The sequence below is a fragment of the Ammodytes marinus genome, assembly GCF_949987685.1.
Source record: "Ammodytes marinus genome assembly, chromosome: 17".
Lineage (NCBI taxonomy): Eukaryota > Metazoa > Chordata > Actinopteri > Uranoscopiformes > Ammodytidae > Ammodytes > Ammodytes marinus.
This window is the reverse complement of record NC_137221.1, coordinates 11,285,902-11,303,689: the sequence shown is the minus strand read 5'-3', so window position 1 is coordinate 11,303,689 and position 17,788 is coordinate 11,285,902. Positions and strand designations below refer to the sequence as shown.

Here is a 17,788-nt window from a genome sequence, read left to right as displayed (position 1 = left end):
GTTGTGATTATTTCTTGGTATTTTGAAGTGAGTAGTACTATTTAGAATTTGGCAATTAAGGAGTCTCTGATATTTATCATTGGTACTCAGACATGTGGTCAACCAATGGATGAAATGTAAACTTGCTCGAATATTGCTGACGATGCAAATTTTGAGTGCTTTTCTTGAAACTATATGAAATGATGCTCATAATGTTTAAATTTTGCTCACTTAAAAAGTATCAATGTGTAGACATTCAACAAAGGGAAACATTATAAACCTTGTCTTTAAATAAAAGTAAGGAAGGGGTCAAATAAATGGGCATTTAAAAGTGACAAATGACTAGTTCAAAACATCACTGTTGAGATGTTTACTAGTGTTATTCCCACCTATGCACATCTGATGGCAGTAATAGACAGCAGAAGATTCTGATTTGTTGCCATGATTAAAAAAAAGTCTTGAGTTGCCTGCTCTGTAGACACGTTAATTAATAATTAAACCCACACTGTCCATTCCAGCCACTGTAGTTTTGTCGTGTTACTTTAAGTTTTTTTTTTTTTTAACATATCAGGGTCAGGGAAATATTTGAGTGCCAAATGTTTGAATGATTCTTTCTACAGTTTGTGAGCTTTGAACGTTCACCATAAAGATTGAGGAAGAAGTTTTCTTTTAAAGAAAACTTCACTAAAGTCCAATGCTAATCTGAGTCTTGGAGCTTCCAGGATGTCTCACAACTAGGGTGTCAGCCCCCATCAGACTGATTTAATAAAGATGAGAGGGAATACACTTCATACAATGATCAAATAATGAATATAGAGACAAGAGTAGAATTAAACTAATCAACATAAAATTGGCTTCCACAGGGTCCATGAAGTTTCTAAATAGACACTTCAGTGTATGGGGAATGGTTGATGGTGAGAGTTGCATTAGGTATTACATTACTACATGTGAATTTAAAGTCACATTTTGATTTTCCAACCATATTTCCAATGTTATGTTTTCTCCTCTTATTTTTTGTTAAAGGAACACTTGTAATCTGCATACTCCATGTTCAGATATCGGCATATATTTGGTCTGTGCACTAAGATCTAGTGCAGGTTTTCTCTTTTGTGCAAATGCAGCCAGTAGACTAGATATATTTGCCAGAGATTTGCCTTGTTTTTAATTATTTTAATGTCTGTTTTTGTTTGAGATTGAATAAAATGTACGGATTAAAAATGTTGTTTGCATTGGATATTTAACATCTTAGGACATTATTTTTTGTGCATCTTATTAAGTGTTGATATAGCAGCAGGATATACACAAATACCCACAGTATCAAATTCTAAAAATATATGGTACATAGTACATCTAGAGGTTTGGAAACATGTTCATATTCACACATTTGGAATATACAGTACTATGTATGAACTAGTATTCAACTTGAAACTGTTCAGATTTATTTAGACGTACTTTTAAAATAGTGTAAAAATATTAAGATACAATTATTTATTAAGAACAAATTTCTGTACACATTTTTGATTTTATTTAGATTTTTGGTTATAGTTATTAGTATTTGCTACTGAAACAAAGATAGTAGGATAAATATCTAAAAGTAAAAGAGATAAATGTAAAATTCAAAATACGTTTCAGGATGCTTCATTGTACAGGGGCCTTTGTTTTGAATAAGTGGATTCAATTTAGCAGAGAAATATATGCATGTCCAGGACAAATACAGAGGGCTTCAGAGATTTAATTACGTCTTTCGTCACTTTGTGTGCGTAGAGACGTTGGATCCACGCAGCCCTGACGCAGAGTATATATAGCTAGCTCCCGCCCTCTTTTCTTCCCTTTTCCGCATTAGGAAGTAAACGTGCCTAAAGGTGCTTGGTTCTTCACCAGAAGCTAAGGTCTGCAATCCGGCGACTAGCACCATCAAATTTAGGCATCCGACCTGACAAACACAAAATCTAATATCTACAATGGCCTCCGTATCCGAGCTAGCTTGTATTTACTCCGCTCTGATCCTCCACGACGATGAAGTTACCGTCACCGTAAGTGTCTCGGCTTTCCTCCCCCGACAGCTCAGCCTTTACCGCTTAACTGGCCCGTCAGCAGTATTGTGCTGGATGTGAATGCCATGGTAGTGCGGTTATATTTGTGACTCTATTGACCAGCTGGTGTAGTACTAAATCTGTTCAAAATACTATTTTAGCTGTAAAGGTGTCCATACAGTCTAATCTACCGGACAATATGGCGGCATGTTTTGTGTTAACGCAAGGCCACGTTTCTGTATCAGTACAGCTCATGTCTGTGTTGTGACTTTCACGAGTTATATTTACAGCTTGGCTCCAGTTATTGTTAATACTACACATTTAGACGTACACTTACTACGTGATGTCTACAGGAATATAGTCAATGGCAGATGCTAGCTAATGCTAAGCTAGTGAATACTTCTGACCATGCTTATATTTTCAGGCGGGGTAACGCCGTGAAAGTGTGGTAGTTAACTAATTTGAGACTATTCTACCGTATTCTAGTGTCTGCCTGTGTTTTTCTTAGGTTATCACAACACCCGAGATAGTTGTCCAACTTATTTGACAGTGTTGCTACACGTGGATGCTGCTCAGCATCACTATGACGTGGTGCAAACGTTTGTATTTATCAGGAACATAAGAGATAATGTAATACTGATACTACAGTACCGATAACATCATCAATCACTTTAAGGGTTGCAGTAAAACATTAATACATTTTAATATTGAATCTAAAATGATGTCTCAGTCAAGAGACCAATCTGATGTCTTTATCGATTGAGCATCCCTCTATTAAAACAAGTGGAACTGCCTTGTTGCACAAAAGAACAGTGAAGTGATAAATCAAGAGCTCCAAGCTTGTTTCTTTTTGTCTGCTAATAGTTTGCATAAAGTCAGTATTCTTTATTTAGTAGATTTTGTAACGATGGCTTTTTTGTGTCTGCAGGAGGACAAGCTGAATGCCCTGATCAAGGCTGCCAATGTCACCGTGGAGCCTTTCTGGCCAAGTCTGTTCGCCAAGGTGAGAGAACGCACACAATGTGGTTGAATTAATGTCACATACACCAGGTTTCTGTTGACTGGGAGAAGCAGCTGCTAATTTTTCCATGGATGATCATTAGTTTTAGGCACAGTTTGGAAAATACAGTAACAAATTGTTAATGTTGAACATGATTATAAGTGGCTTCAAACAATCAGACATCCTTAATGCATATGTGCTAAAGTGTTGAAACAGACATCCAGTAATGCATGTAACTGAGTGGTGTAATACTTGCAAAAGCTCTTACAAAGCATGTTCTCACTGACTGGCTTAATCTCATATACTTTTTTTAATATATGTCAGTACTTAAGATGAAGATGAGTTTAGATTCCACCTGAAGCCTACTGTACATATATCTTAAACATGTTGGTGTGTCACGCTAACAACTTTTGACAATTAAAATTAATACGGCAAATGTACTGGGATAGCACACTGAATTGAGTTTACAAAAGGATCTGTTTAAAAGGCATTTCAAATGTATAATTTGTGTTTCTTGAAGTTCAAACCAACAGTGCTTTGTCCTTTTCAATTATTGTGTCCGTGAAATGGCTGATCTTTTTTTCATGTGTGGTTTTGTAGGCTCTCACCAGCGTTGACATCGGCAGCTTGATCTGCAACGTTGGAGCCGGAGGTGCCGCTCCAGCTGGTGCCGTGGCTGCTCCAGGAGCTGCTGGTGGTGACGCCGCACCAGGTAACTGAACAATGGTTCAAAGTGGAAAGCAGATTTTAGATGGGCTTTAACATTTTATATTAGTAAACTTCCAATAGGTGTGTCATAGCAACAGTACAATGGGATATAATAATAATGATGATTTGAATTATATCAATGGCTTATTTTGTGTTTGTGCCTCTAAAAGACTGGACTCTGGTGTAGAGGTCTAGTTCAATCAACAAAAAAAAGGATGGGGCTGAGCTTACCTTAGGCAGGCTAGGTGTAGACATGAGTTAAGTCAGTTCAGTACGGTAACTAAAGTGGTGCAACAGCCTTTTTCTAATTCCTTGCCAGTCCTCGCATTTAAAAAAAAATATATTGAACTACCAGCTTTTCCCTTATTTTTCCCCAACACATTGTGAAAAGCCCATTATTGTTTGTTACAAATCTCCTATTGCTTTCTACAAATGTGACTTTGTGAACTCTTCATCGTTGACTGTGTTAACCATTCCCTTTCTTGTTTCTACAGCCAAGGAGGAGGCGAAGAAAGAGGAGAAGAAGGAAGAGTCTGCTGAGGAGTCAGATGATGACATGGGCTTCGGTCTCTTTGATTAAAATTGATGTTTTTGTAAGAACACAATAAAACTACAAAAATGAAGGCTCCCTTGTCTGACTCTAATTTGTTCTCTCCATTATATAGTATTTGATAGTGATGCATAACCATCATGTGTTATGAATATTTTTGTTGCACTACACTGTAAAACATAAGTGTTTTACATTGCAGCATTTAAAAAAAAATCTTGACACATAAGTGTATCAGACCATAGATAGTATATAAAAGCATCAGACAGGTTATTTGTGGGGCATGTATTACGAATAAATGAGCAGGAATTGTGCTCAAACATTGCCACCAATGAACAGTGTATTAGTGCCACTGATGGTGCTAGCCCTAAACAAAATGATAAGTTGTATTGCAGCGTTTGTTCTTCCTTGCAGTATACCCAGGGGGCAAAAGCCCTTTTTTAAAAAAAAAACAGACATGGACCGTTGTAAAAGGTTGTACACCAGAAATGATATCCAGGACCTTCCACGATCCCAACCTGGGTGGACAACCTGGTCAACAAGCTGCTGGAAAGCTACAGGGGGCCGACATAGAGCAAATCAGAACCACTGTTTAATCGAATGGGGGTGGGCTAATAGGGAATTTTTTTAACGTATAGATATCATTATGAAACTTTGCAAGTTGATTACTGACATTAAAACAACAACTTTTTGTATTACAGTATTTTCCAAAAAGTTTGAATAAATATGAAAAATCATCAATATCTTACTAATGATGCGTACATTTGCATATCTGCAAAGCCCCAAAATCTAGATGTTGGACAAAAGCAGAGTCAATTTGTTTTTAAATTTTGAAAACAAAACAAGTGTCCAACTGCCTGAAGCCTTTCCTAATCACAGTTCAAAATTGATCAATAACCCATAGAAAATACATTTTTTACACTGTTTTTTCCAAGGGAATGTCTAGCCGTTTCCTAAAATACCAGCTGGAGACTCCAAAAGGACACTTTTGGTCCATGGCACATGAAATGTAACTGTGTAAAAAAAATTATTTTCTATGGGTTATTGATCAAATTTGAACTGTGATTAGGAAAGGCTTCAGGCAGTTGGACACTTGTTTTGTTTTCAAAATTTAAAAACAAATTGACTTTGTTTTCTTCCAACATCTAGATTTTGGGGCTTTACAGATATGCAAATTTACGCATCATTAGTAAGATAATGATGATTTTTCATATTTATTTAAACATTTTGGAAAATACTGTAATACAAAAAGTTGTTGTTTTAATGTCAGTAATCAACTGGCAAAGTTTCATAATGATATCTACAAGTTCAAAAAATTCCCCATTAGCCCATTCCCATTCACCCCCATTCACTTAAACAGTGGTTCTGATTTGCTATGTCGGCCCACTGTAGCTTACCAGCAGCTTGTTGACAAGGTTGTCCACCCAGGTTGTGATCGTGGAAGGTCCTAGATGTCATTTTTGGTGAACAACCTTTTACAACGCTCCATGTCCATAAAATCACTTTGCCCCCTGGGTAAGTATCTATTAAACCTAACTATAAGCAGATTCTCTTGTCTATTTGTTGAAAGTGAAAATATTGCATTAATCCGTTTATGGCATTTCAATAGTATGAGGGAGCAGTCATTTGTACTGGGCTCCAATTTGAGATTCAGAAAGCTAGTAAAGAGAACCTTAGGACTTTTGTTTTCCAAGATCAATTAACTTTATACCCTTAACTGATGTTTAAAATGTGGAATATTATTTTAATCTTTATTACCAGTGATCAATACATATTAAAAGTTATGCACTCAACTAAATCAAAATTTCAGTTATGTTCAATATTGGTGTTAGTTTTTCTGTATGCCCATCAGATTTCAAAAAGCACAACCTTATCAAGAACTGAAATCTGGATGACCAAGATAACTTTCAATGAGTGAAAATGACACGTGAATGTTTATTCCTAGATTCAGATAATTGAGTGAACCCGGTTGTGTGCAAAACTATATCTGAATATTTGTTTCTTCTAATGATGCTTTGAAACACCTGTGGACAGTTAAGTAAAGAATGAGGTATTTTACCAGTGTTAGAAGATGCAAGTACTGTCTACCTGTCAGTATGGCTTTTGTGTTGACTTGATGCATTTAGAAAAACTCTTCAGGCACATTCAAACTTTCATTCCAACACACACAGACATATTCAGAGAATGGACATTTTAAAATAAATCATTAGGTACAGACGCACTTAAAGAGAGACAAGACCCTGAAATCAATTTTCATAATAATAACAGTGTTTTATTTGCTTGGTTTAGCAACTGTACATGTGACTCCTTCCTGAGAATCCTGCTCACCTCAAGAGAGAGGGAACAGTGGAATGGAGAGAGAATGGGAGAGGGAGGAGAGAGGAAGACCAGGCTGAAAAACAGAAGGGAAAGAGGGTAGACGTGGGGTTGAGGGATCAGGAATAAGGAATTTAAAATAAAGGTATAAATAAGTCCAGTAGAGGGAGGTAGAGAGACAGGGCAGAGAAACAGGAGAAGTGATGGGGAGAGATTTAGAGCAAATCATGTTGGACATCAACCATTTCAACGATAAACCCCAGCAACAAGACGTGTCCCATTTTTAAAAAGTACTTTTAAAAATACTTGTTTTGGGTAACTGGCCCTGGTTTTGGTGGGAGTTGTAACATATAAATGCATCCGTAAAAACAAGTAAAAATTGAGGTCCAATTAACTTCCAATCCGTTTTAGTCACAAATGAAACCGCAACTGTAATTTACCCCCATATAGTCACTTATGTTGACTATTTAATGTCTAGAAAATCCAATTCCTGGATTAAAAAAATCTTACAAAGATGGCTTGACTGAAAGTTTGCAACCAGCTAGAATTATAGATTTCCAATAAAGCAATACACAAGAAAACAGATGAGTTGCTGCTTAAACCAATCTTAATCAATGTTGGAGTGTAACGTTCTGCTTTTTGTCAATGCAGTTCATTTGACACGGGTTGAAATCCAGCCTGCCTCCACCCCTCTCCTTTCCCTCCCCCTCCTTGTTTATCCCTCTCATATATTTACTCACAATTCATGCCTCAGAAAGTTTAAAAAATATAGCTTCTTTGTATATTTACTATGCAAGTTAACTTAAAAAAAGTGGCCTGTGACATTAAGTTTGTTCTTCAAAATCCACATTTTCATTTTCATGCCATCTCTTGGTGCCTGAGAAAAAGAGATCGAGAGAGACGAAGATTAGAGAAAAAATAGAACAATATGAAATTATGACAATTTTGAGCAGCTGTAAATCAATCATATTTGTCCATTTCAACAGGGAGACTGAAAAACTGACACGGAGACATACTGAAAGAGTCGACGCGGAAAATAGCAACAATAATAAGAATAATTAATAATGATATAAAAAGCATGTTTAAACAACAACAACAACATTATCGTATCATCTTCATTATCTTCCTCATCCTGGCTCTTCAGTTCCAGTTGTTGCATCCTGCATAAGTGTTTAGTCGTGTCTGTGTGGCAGATTTCCCGAGCGTTCCATTCACAAAAAAATGTGTGCAGTCCTTCAAGCGAGCCTCTGAAACCTTTGTTTGATTCACTTAAAGATTAAAAAGGAGCAAAAGATGATTAAAAAAAAATAAAAAAATTCAAATACTCATCTTCTAGGATACGTGATGAGGAAGAGGAGCGTTTTTTTCTCTGGATACAAAAAGCAAAAATAATGCGACAAAAGTACAAAACGACACAATATTGACAGAAACATGGCTGCCAGCAGAGAGCAGGAAAAAAAAAGGAAATGATGAATGTGTGAGGGAGCTGATTGTTTCAGTCATTTCGTGTCTGATGTCCAATGTCCCATCAGTTTTCAACTGTCCCGTCACTGATATCCATCCAAATGTTCTCTTCTCTTTTGTGATTGGCTAAGGGGCCACTGCGTTTCTCCGTCTCTGCGGCAACAGGGAGCTAATGTGTGCGGCTTTGAGTGATCATCTTGAGCCGCGCCTGGTCGATGACGTCCAGCAGGTTCTTGGCGTCGACTGCCAGCGCGTGAGCCGCCATTAGCATCTGTTTCTTGTAGTCCTTTTGTAAACTGTAGGAGAAAACACAAAACAATAACTATGTCACCATTGCTTTGGAAGTTAAGTAGTAAAATCATCACATAGGTATTAGTACCCACCTTGTCATCACATACTGTTGGGCCAGTTTCATCTTCGATATCAACTCAGCCAGATCTGAGTTCAACAACTTCTGGGCCATCTCAATCTGTGATTAAAAGAAAGAAGAAAAAAAAAAGTCAATAAACTTTTCTAAAAGAACACCAGAAAACAGACTTCACTACACTTCAATGTACATTCAATATTACACATTGCTAAAATTGAGAGTCACAATAGACATTTTGTAAAACGAATGACAAGACTTTCAGTTTATTTAAGGGGAATATAATAACCATAATATGTTTAATTCATGCTTATATGTGTTTGCATGTTTGCGTTTGTACGTCACCCACCTTTAGTCACACTGTTTTGTATCTTCAACCTCGATTATACTTTTTTTAAATTGTGTGTGTGAGTGTGTGTGTATTTGTTTACCTCTCTGTGTGTGCTGGCTGGCAGCACAGGAAGTGTCTCATCCACTGTCGCTAGCAAAGTCCTCAGAGCTAGACCCACCTCCTGACAAACACACACACACGTTTGCATCAGTCTTCAGTTATATTATATAATGTATCTAAATACTTCAACACAACCGCATCATTATAAAATCATCTCTGTTTGAGTGAGCTTAAATGACAAAGTTCTTCCTTTAATGACTTTTTTAATTTATTTTTTAATACTGATCCTACCTTGACCATGGGGACGTATTCCTCCGGGGCTGCGGGCTGAATCCTATTGGACATCTCAATCACAGCTTTAACCAATCCCGTCACATTCTCATACACTTTGTCGTTGGAGCGGTCCAGGTTGGCGGTGGGGGGCGGGCTGATCTCCTGAGGCTGCAACTGCTCCAATGAGGAACGTTTGATTATTATAACGAGGAAACAGACCATTTATATTTTTTATTTTATTCTTATTCCACAAATCCATTTTAGAAATTGTTTTACCATTTAAAAAATGAACGCTCTAGTCTATATGCTACCAGGGTCAACAAAGGCGATTGTAGTTAGACAGACACAACACTGGGAGGCAGTATCGGACTAGATTTACACACTCACACTCACTTACACACACAAGCCTCGGATTGTTATTTCTGTCAACATGCATTTCTACCTACTGTACCTACATACTAAATACGTTGACTTTTTTACTATGGCGCAAGAGTATGTAGGGTTGTTGTTAGTACAGTACAGTGTGAATGCAGGACAGACAGGGTCAGTTTTCTAGTGACAGACTCAAAGTTCAACCTGCATTAGGCAATAGTTTTGATACAAATGGTACAACAAATGTTTTAGTGTTTGTGAAAGGGTCATGAACCTACTACCAATTCTGAATCTCCGTATATGGTCATTTTTGGAAACAAAAAACTAAAATTATATGTTTTGGAAACATGAAGTTTGTGTTGGTCCTTCTACCGACAAAGCTGTGATATTTTAAGGCCAATATATTAATGAGAAAGAGCTGAAGGGAGGGCTTTGATTTAAATGAAAAAATCAGCTTCATCCACAACTCAGTTTTTGTGCTTTTGTGAAAATAAAGTCTCTCACAAAAGCCAGAAACAACACACTTCAGTTCCAGTATAATGTTAGAGACAAACATAGATACAGACATTTCACCTGTGGAGATCACACATCACATAACATTCAGTGAATGTTTCTACAACACCTATGACAGGGTTAATGATTGTAACATTGCCACACTCATTTCAACTATATTTACCATCTAAAAAGACGCAATGGAAGACATACAGTGATCAGTTTACAATGCTTCTATTGATCTATGACTTTTACATTTTATTTTTATTTTTCTTTACCAGGGATATTTTACAGTCAGGCGTGTGATTGTGATTAAATAGTATGTATTACTCTAAATAGGAAATAGTGAAATGAGTTTATATTTTTTGTGACAAAATCATTCCAACTCAGACATGAATTTACCAGCTTTTTGGATACTTCGAGCACTGGTAGTTAAACGAATTTCCACACTCAAATATTCTAATTTTGCATGGCAACAGTGTTTTTTTTTTCAGTCTCTGGTAAAGAAAAATAACGCCAGTACAATTCAATCTTCTAAGCACATGATAATAATGGTTATCTAACTAACTCTACAGCGATGACAGACACACACAAAGATCAGCTTACCCTCCACGGCTATGGGGAGGTTGAGGAGAAGGGAGGGGATGGGATGGGGGGGAGGGTGGTTGGGAGGAATGGGGCAAAAAAAGATTGATTTGGTGATAGATAGATTGAGGCAAAGTAGCAGGTCAGAACAGCAGGATAAAGAAGAACAAGACAGGGTGTTTTAAGGGGAAACAGAACAATGGAGGAATGGATGGATGTTAATGACAGAGGGGGAGAAAGAGTATAAAAAAAGGGGGAGAGAAGAGGGACAGCACATTAGGGCCAAAGCCAAAACACAGGCAGCACAGCACAGCATGCAACCCATCAGCACAATGCCAAACAGCTGAAGAAGTCAACTCATAAAAAAATGACATGCTAGAATAGGAATGTCCAAAAGCAAGCGTGCAAGATTAACACAATAAAATGCCAAACTGCCAAACTTAGATAAGTAAAAGCATAGTGAAGGACAGAGATGATCTTGAACACATTATCCTTTTATAAACGTGGGAATAGATTCTGTAAATGTATGTGTATCGTGTGCTTATATACCTTGACCCCTTCGTTGTAGCTGTCCACCGGGCACAGACTGGCCAGGTTGCTGAGGTGAGCAGGAGCTCCGGGGCGCGGAGGTTTCTTAGGAGGAGCCACATGTTCTGAAAAGAAGAAGTGTGATATGAGTATGTAATGTGCTAAAGCTAACTAAAGCTAATCATTCAGTAAGGAGTATATAGGATGCATGCTAAAAGGTCCTTTATGCTGCTTTTGCAGTATTGGGCAGTATGTGACCACTACGTAAATTTACTCAAGTACTGTTACTTCAGTACAATTTTAGGTACTTTTGCAATTTATCACTGCCTTTAAACCTCAAATCCAATGCATTTCCAAAATTTGTACAGCCTGCATATTATAGTTTAACATAGGAAATATGATCAGTTTATGAAATGTGAGATCCTACTATCAATGTATAAACTATTTAACACTTAACCATCCTTTTATCGCTGTAAAAGGTTGAGGTAAAGCTAATTTTAACATAACCAATAATGCAATATTGGAACAAAAGTAATATTATCATTATTCTATGTACTTCTGTACGATAAGAACTTTCACTTTTGATACTTTCTGTACATTAAGCTTATGACAATGCTATAGTAATGTAATATATGTCTCACCTGGTTTCCCTACAGGTTGGTAGATATGTTGGCTTCCGCCCTGTGCAGAGAAAAACACACAGACACAGAGTTAGGCAAACCTTCAGTTAATCATTACATAGTCATTAAAGTGGACACACTGCCAAACATAGTTGATATAACATTGATTTCACAAGCTAAATAAAAAAAATAAATAAAAAAAACTCCAACATATTCGCAGTTGCTATCAGACAATGATAATTCCCACAAGCAACGTCACAACGACTCGGCTGCAGTTCCAGTCGACCCAGAGTGGAGATGCTGAGTTTTGCCTTAGCTTTAAGGATATTTCAACAACCAACATTGACAGTGAAATGGGACTGTGTGTAGTGTGTCTGGGTTTAGAGTTCCCATGAGCCCTCTGTGGTCGTGTGGCTGGTGTGTAGGCAGTATCCTCCCTGGCACGCCGACAGAAATACTTTCCCTCCTTCTCCCAGCCACTGTTTCCCCCCTCTCTCTCTCTCTCTCTCTGTGTCTGACAGACGGACTGAATACTTTCCCTTTGCCTCCCTCTTGCACTTTTTCTTCCTTTCTCCTCTTTCCTATAATCTTTCTTCATCTGATTCCAGAGCTTCCTCTATTCTCAGCATTTCTTCCATTACATTTGGACTCTGTTTTACCTTTTGCATCAGTGTATGGAGCTCAAGAAACTCACAAACAGGTCAACTAACTATTTTCAATGCAAGTATCGACAAACAAACATACAAGCACACACACACACACACACACACACACACACACACACACACTGACTGACCGGTGCTTGTAGTGTGCCGTCCTCTCTGTCGATGCTTCCTCTGCTGTTTCTGGCCTCGGTCTTCTGCAAGAAAGAAACATTCATGTAAAATAACTTGCAAGTTGTTGTAAGTAGTTCCAGTTAACAATTATGTCAAAAATAAACAGTTACGTAAAAAAGAAGCTATTTGGTTATATCTTTTCCTAACCAAACACTGCGTTTCTCCAAAAGAATGCACCATTGATCAGCCAAGTGCAGAATTTTAATTCCACCAATGACTATGACCTGCAGTAGTTCCTCATCTTTCCCATCTACGCTGCTTCAGAAAGTAAACATCACCATCATCAGCATACAGTGACACTTAACAAAATAAATCCCAAGCCCTACTCCTAACTCTCTCTCTCTGTACCGTTTTGGTGAAGCACGCCTTGAACAGATGCATCCTGGGAGAGTAGAGGCTGAAGAAGACGGGAGGAGGAGAGCAAAGAGTGGAGGCCATCGAAAGAAAGGCTCAGATAGGGACAGAAAGGGATGAGAGAAAGAGAAACAGAAGCAAAAGGAAAACTCAAGACATAGATAGAGAGAGAGAGAGAGAGAGAGAGAGAGAGAGAGAAGGACTGATGAAAGGGGAAGGACGCAGAGAGACCACAGAGAGGAAAACCAAAGAAAGTAGAAGATGGTGCAGAGAAACTGAGAGAAATAAACGGAGGAAGATAGAAAAATTGAGTCAGGGAAGAATGGAGGGGGAGGAAAAGAAAAGACACAGAAAGAGAGGAAGATTTTCCAGAGGAGGAAAAGCTCCACTGAGCCACAGAGTCAAAATGCTGGAGAGAAAAGATCCAACCGCCTCCCTCTCTCCTCTCTCTTTCTCTCTACCTCCCACTTTTTCCATCCATCTGCATATGCCTCTCTCTCTCTCCCTGATGGGTGACTCCTTGTTGGTTCCACCCTCTCCGAGGCTCTTGCCAATCCCACTTCCTTTCTCCCTCCTTCTGTCCTCCAGCTCTTGTTCCTTTTTCTCAAACTTCCGTCTCTGTCTTTGCAGGCCTCTACTTTTCTCTTACTGCGTGCTTCTATTTTTGTTCTTATGTTGATCTTCCCTTCAGTGTATCACAAACCTTTCTTGCACATTTCACAGACAGAACTCGCCTTGGCCAGACACAAGTCTATAGTAGAAGAAGACGTATTGAGAGAAAAAAAATACCAAACTACAAGTTAAATCCTGCATTCATAATTGAACTACAAATCTTGGCTTCTCTCACCGCATTTTAAGATAATATATTTTATATTATTATTGCTGATGAGTTGCTAATGGATTACTAAGCGATCAACATTTGAATGCAGCTGGTTGAAGTGATGCTATTTTAAACTGTTTTGGTAGTACTTATGTTTACTTATGTCGGTGTAACATATTTGACATACATTATTTGTGTATCGTAAGTATCGTGTACAACATTTATTTTTAAAGTTACTCGTTACAGCAGCTTCACTCTACTAATAAATGCAGAGAAAATAGAAAGTGCTTATTTCCTACTGAAATGTTAATAAGCGCAATTCTCAATTAAAATTCAAGAATACTTAATGGGCTGTAAATATTCCCTGGTATCTTTTCTACATTATGCAGACACTGTATAATATGTGTATTTGTTTAACACTAATTAAAAATATATATTTCAGGATAAGAATAATCACTAGAAATTGGTTAAAGAGTTAAGTTTCACAACTTGCTTGTGGAAATAAGATAATCAAGTCAACATCGAAGCTAAGATTGGGAGAAAAAAAAACAGTCGCTACCACACAAAAACAAGATAATAAATGTGCCTTTTAAATATGGCAAGCTGACAAGATGTGTCAGTGACAGCAATGATGGATAAAGAGAGGAAACTTCATCACTGTGTTTTTTCCTACACCTGGATCAAAAACTATTTATCAAACCAAGAGGACACACAACCTGACCTGAGGCAAGACCACAAGAAAAACAGACTTGTTTTTGCTAGAGCAGTGATTTGGCTTCTTTTGGGGACGTTTCAGCGTCTGATGTGATAAATCAGCCGGCAAGTGAGTCGGTTCAAAGATCCTCTCAAACTCATCTGGCAACAACAACACACTGAAAGATGTTTCACTAAGTGGAAAAAGAAAGTGCCGACTGAGTGCAAATGATGGCCACTATTTTATGTGCAGATTTTTCTATAATTCTTTCTTTAATTTAACACTTTTTTGGGGGTTTTTAGTTTTTACTATGGAAAAGGGGTAGGATTAAATAAGTGTATACTTCTTCCTGCTCCTTTTCGGGCATGTCACATCAATGCAGATCATTTGTTTTCTTTTTGTGAAGTCTTTTAAACATAAATTTTGTTTGTTGTATTTTTGTGCTTTTCATTTAGTTTTGTATTGTTTTTGATATGTCTGAAATAAAATAAAAAATGAAAATGAAATGAAATGAACTATCTCAGCATAGATTGATCAACAAACCAATGTGATAAGTGACAGAAAAAATTGTCATTGGACGACCAAAGTAATCAGATGTTCCATTACATAACCTTATACTAGAATCTACTTGGAAGACAATAACTTAAGCTCACCTTCTCTCTTGCTTGCTACATCAAGCTCTTAATAAAAAGCCTCAGACAGAAGTAGATCTAGATCTCATTAGCTGTAAGGCTCATATGGGGCTATGTTCTGTGTTTGCTTTCTGTCAGACTGTGTTTGAAGTGATGAACGTAGTATCATGGTGACCCAAAGACACAATGACCTGGTTGAATAAAATGTTCCTCAAAGGGTCCATTTATAAAGCACACAAAACATGTTCTTTGCTCATAAACATTGCCAGACAATAACTGAACACAGTAGCTTATATACAAGTATCTGTGTGTCATGTGTATTGTTACCATGAAGCTCTCCTCCTGCTCTAGCCATCGCTGGTCATCTTCCATCTGCTGTTGCTGCATCATCAGCCTCTCTTCCATCAGAGCATGGCCCACACATCCACCGTCCTGTTTGGAAACATGAGGGGCTTCAATGAGTCAATGTTGGACTTGTGTCAATAAGGGTTAAGGACAGCAACATGATAACCATCAATCATCTTCATATTATACTGAAGATGTGATGATCTTAAATACATAATACAAATGATTGCACAGGGATCAAGTGGCCATTTTAAACATTTTCCTGACTGCAGACAGTATGAAAGATGAGGCCTTGGTTGTTTGTGTGTGTGTGTGTGTGTGTGTGTGTGTGTGTGTGTGTGTGTGTGTGTGTGTGTGTGTGTGTGTGTGTGTGTGTGTGTGTGTGTGTGTGTGTGTGTGTGTGTACCTCCATGCCGGGGCTCCACAGAGCAGTGTGCTCAGGTCTGTGTTGATTCCAGGAATCATTGGGAGGATAGCTGCCTCCTACTCCTCCTACACCACCATGGGCTGACGGCTAGAGTTAGACAGAAAGAACAATGTGAAGGAATGGAAGGAGGGAATCCACGGTTAGAGAAAAAAAGCTGTTGGCACAAGAGCAAATTCTAAAGTATTCTAACGATTAGATGAACAATACATATTGGTTGTTCAAAAACAAAGGTTGGATTTTGACAGAAGAATTGAGCACATCTTTGAAACGCATTAAAATATGTGTAGAAATGAACTGATGCTATCTAAGAGGACACACTGAAACTGCTGTATCCTTCCTCATCTGTATTCCAAAACAAAAATCGTGATTTTCCAAAATATTCAATGACCTAAATTCCAAATAGACTCATAGAAGAGTCTCAGTATCATAGTAGAAATGAAGGTAAAAATGTTTAATAATAACAAGCCCTGATCTGGCATGAGGCCTCAAAGAATCATATGAGTTCATGTGCAGCACTTCAGCTGCTCTCAGTCGGCTAGCAAAATATATAGATGTTATTCTTGCGTGTGATATGATCAAGTTTGACTTATAAAGCAGTTAAAATGATACATTCCTTAAAAGGACAAGAAAGTGAGAGGGAGAGAAACAGCTTATTGCCATAAGAGCTGGAGAGTGGCTTTGATGTGTGTCTGTGTGTGTGTGTGTGTGTGTGTGAGAGAGATAGAGAGAGCGAGAGAGAGAGAGAGAGATAGAGAGAGCGAGAGAGAAAGAGAAAGAGAGAGAGCGAGAGAGAGAGCAAGAGAGTAGCTTTTAGCACTACAGGAAATGCCGCTGTCTGCTCGGTTTATGAGGAATGACTGCCCTCAAAGTCCCTCTCATTTTCTCTCACTTCATATTTCTCTGTCTGACTTGGACACATGTAGCACAGGCTTGTTGTTTTCCAACACATTCTGACATCAGACTGTGTTAAATGTGCTTGAGGTTTCTAAAGGTTGCTCTCTTAACAACTGTCTGTTGACATCAAGCAATACATTATTTTGAAAAAAATAAAAAAGCAGAACTAGTTTTTCTTTTTCCTCACTTATTGTTGATCCTGCAAATTTAGCATTGACAATAGCTGCACAAGTGTGCAGAAAGATAGATAGATAATTGAATAGATAAATTAATTAAAAAAACTAAAACTTTCTGCATCCCCAAATGGAAATTGTAGTGTCTAATTGTGTTTTCTTTTTACCACAAACACACTTTGTTTTTTTCCTGACACTGCACATATATCTTAAATAAGTATCAGTGTTTTTCCTTGCTGTCTTTTACTGAATGGATGTTAATTCTTAAAAGATTCCTGTAAGACGTTGCACATCTTCCTCTCTGCTGCTGTTGCCACTTAAAACCCCTGGGAGGCGGAGAAACTCACTGCTACAGCCACGGTGGATGAGAGGGAACTGAGGAGCACAGTGTTCTCACTACAGGAGCTGTGTGTTTGTGTTTGTGTGTGTGTGTGTGTGTGTGTGTGTGTGTGTGTGTGTGTGTGTGTGTGTGTTTGTGTTTGTGTGTGTGTGTGTGTTAGTTTGTTTGTTTATTCTGAATGTGTGTGTGTTTTCTGTACCGGGAAGTGGTTGAGTTGGGGGCTGGAGAAGAAGCCTTCACTAGAGCGAGGACTGGGGTAACCTGGTCTACTGGGCTACAGGCAGAAAGAGAACAGTTTGGTGTTATTTGTTGACCATGCAGAATCGGTGTAGTGAAATACAAAATAATCTAAAATCAATCAAGGATAAGTGTGTGGATGAGTGGATCATTGGGTCTTACTTTAGGAGGAGCTTCATCGGAGCCTCCAGAGTCCCATGACACTGTGATCTGTCTCCTCATCTCCATTCTCAGTCTCTCCTCTTGTTGTTGCTTCTCTTCCTCCAGGATGGTGCTACAAAGGTTATGCACATATTAACAAGTGCTCTACTTCTTCATCTATACTATAATAAATATAATATAAATGTATCCTAAATGTTATAGG

At 38.0% G+C, this 17,788-nt stretch overlaps 2 protein-coding genes across 5 annotated transcripts in view; one reads left to right on the top strand and one right to left on the bottom strand.

Moving 5' to 3' along the window:
* Positions 1-1,801: 1,801 nt before the first annotated feature.
* On the top strand, positions 1,802-4,343 carry rplp1 (ribosomal protein lateral stalk subunit P1). The gene is made up of 4 exons (XM_080046050.1): positions 1,802-2,012; positions 2,941-3,015; positions 3,613-3,724; positions 4,215-4,343. Exons 1-4 carry the CDS (start codon positions 1,941-1,943, stop codon positions 4,298-4,300), a joined length of 345 nt encoding a protein of 114 aa, XP_079902176.1. The 5' UTR covers positions 1,802-1,940; the 3' UTR covers positions 4,301-4,343.
* Positions 4,344-6,527: 2,184 nt separating this feature from the next.
* ptk2aa (protein tyrosine kinase 2aa) overlaps positions 6,528-17,788 on the bottom strand; it is a gene marked incomplete at its 5' end in the record, with an annotated part of 58,028 nt that continues 46,767 nt past the window's right edge. For all 4 annotated transcript variants that reach the window (XM_080045441.1, XM_080045440.1, XM_080045442.1 and 1 more), the window contains 11 exons: positions 6,528-8,343; positions 8,431-8,516; positions 8,843-8,923; positions 9,094-9,249; positions 11,074-11,177; positions 11,694-11,733; positions 12,469-12,531; positions 15,336-15,440; positions 15,760-15,867; positions 17,387-17,461; positions 17,587-17,698. In XM_080045441.1, coding sequence (XP_079901567.1) covers positions 8,217-8,343; positions 8,431-8,516; positions 8,843-8,923; positions 9,094-9,249; positions 11,074-11,177; positions 11,694-11,733; positions 12,469-12,531; positions 15,336-15,440; positions 15,760-15,867; positions 17,387-17,461; positions 17,587-17,698 — 1,057 coding nt within the window. In that variant the 3' untranslated portion in view covers positions 6,528-8,216. The remainder of the gene's footprint in view (positions 8,344-8,430; positions 8,517-8,842; positions 8,924-9,093; positions 9,250-11,073; positions 11,178-11,693; positions 11,734-12,468; positions 12,532-15,335; positions 15,441-15,759; positions 15,868-17,386; positions 17,462-17,586; positions 17,699-17,788) is intronic.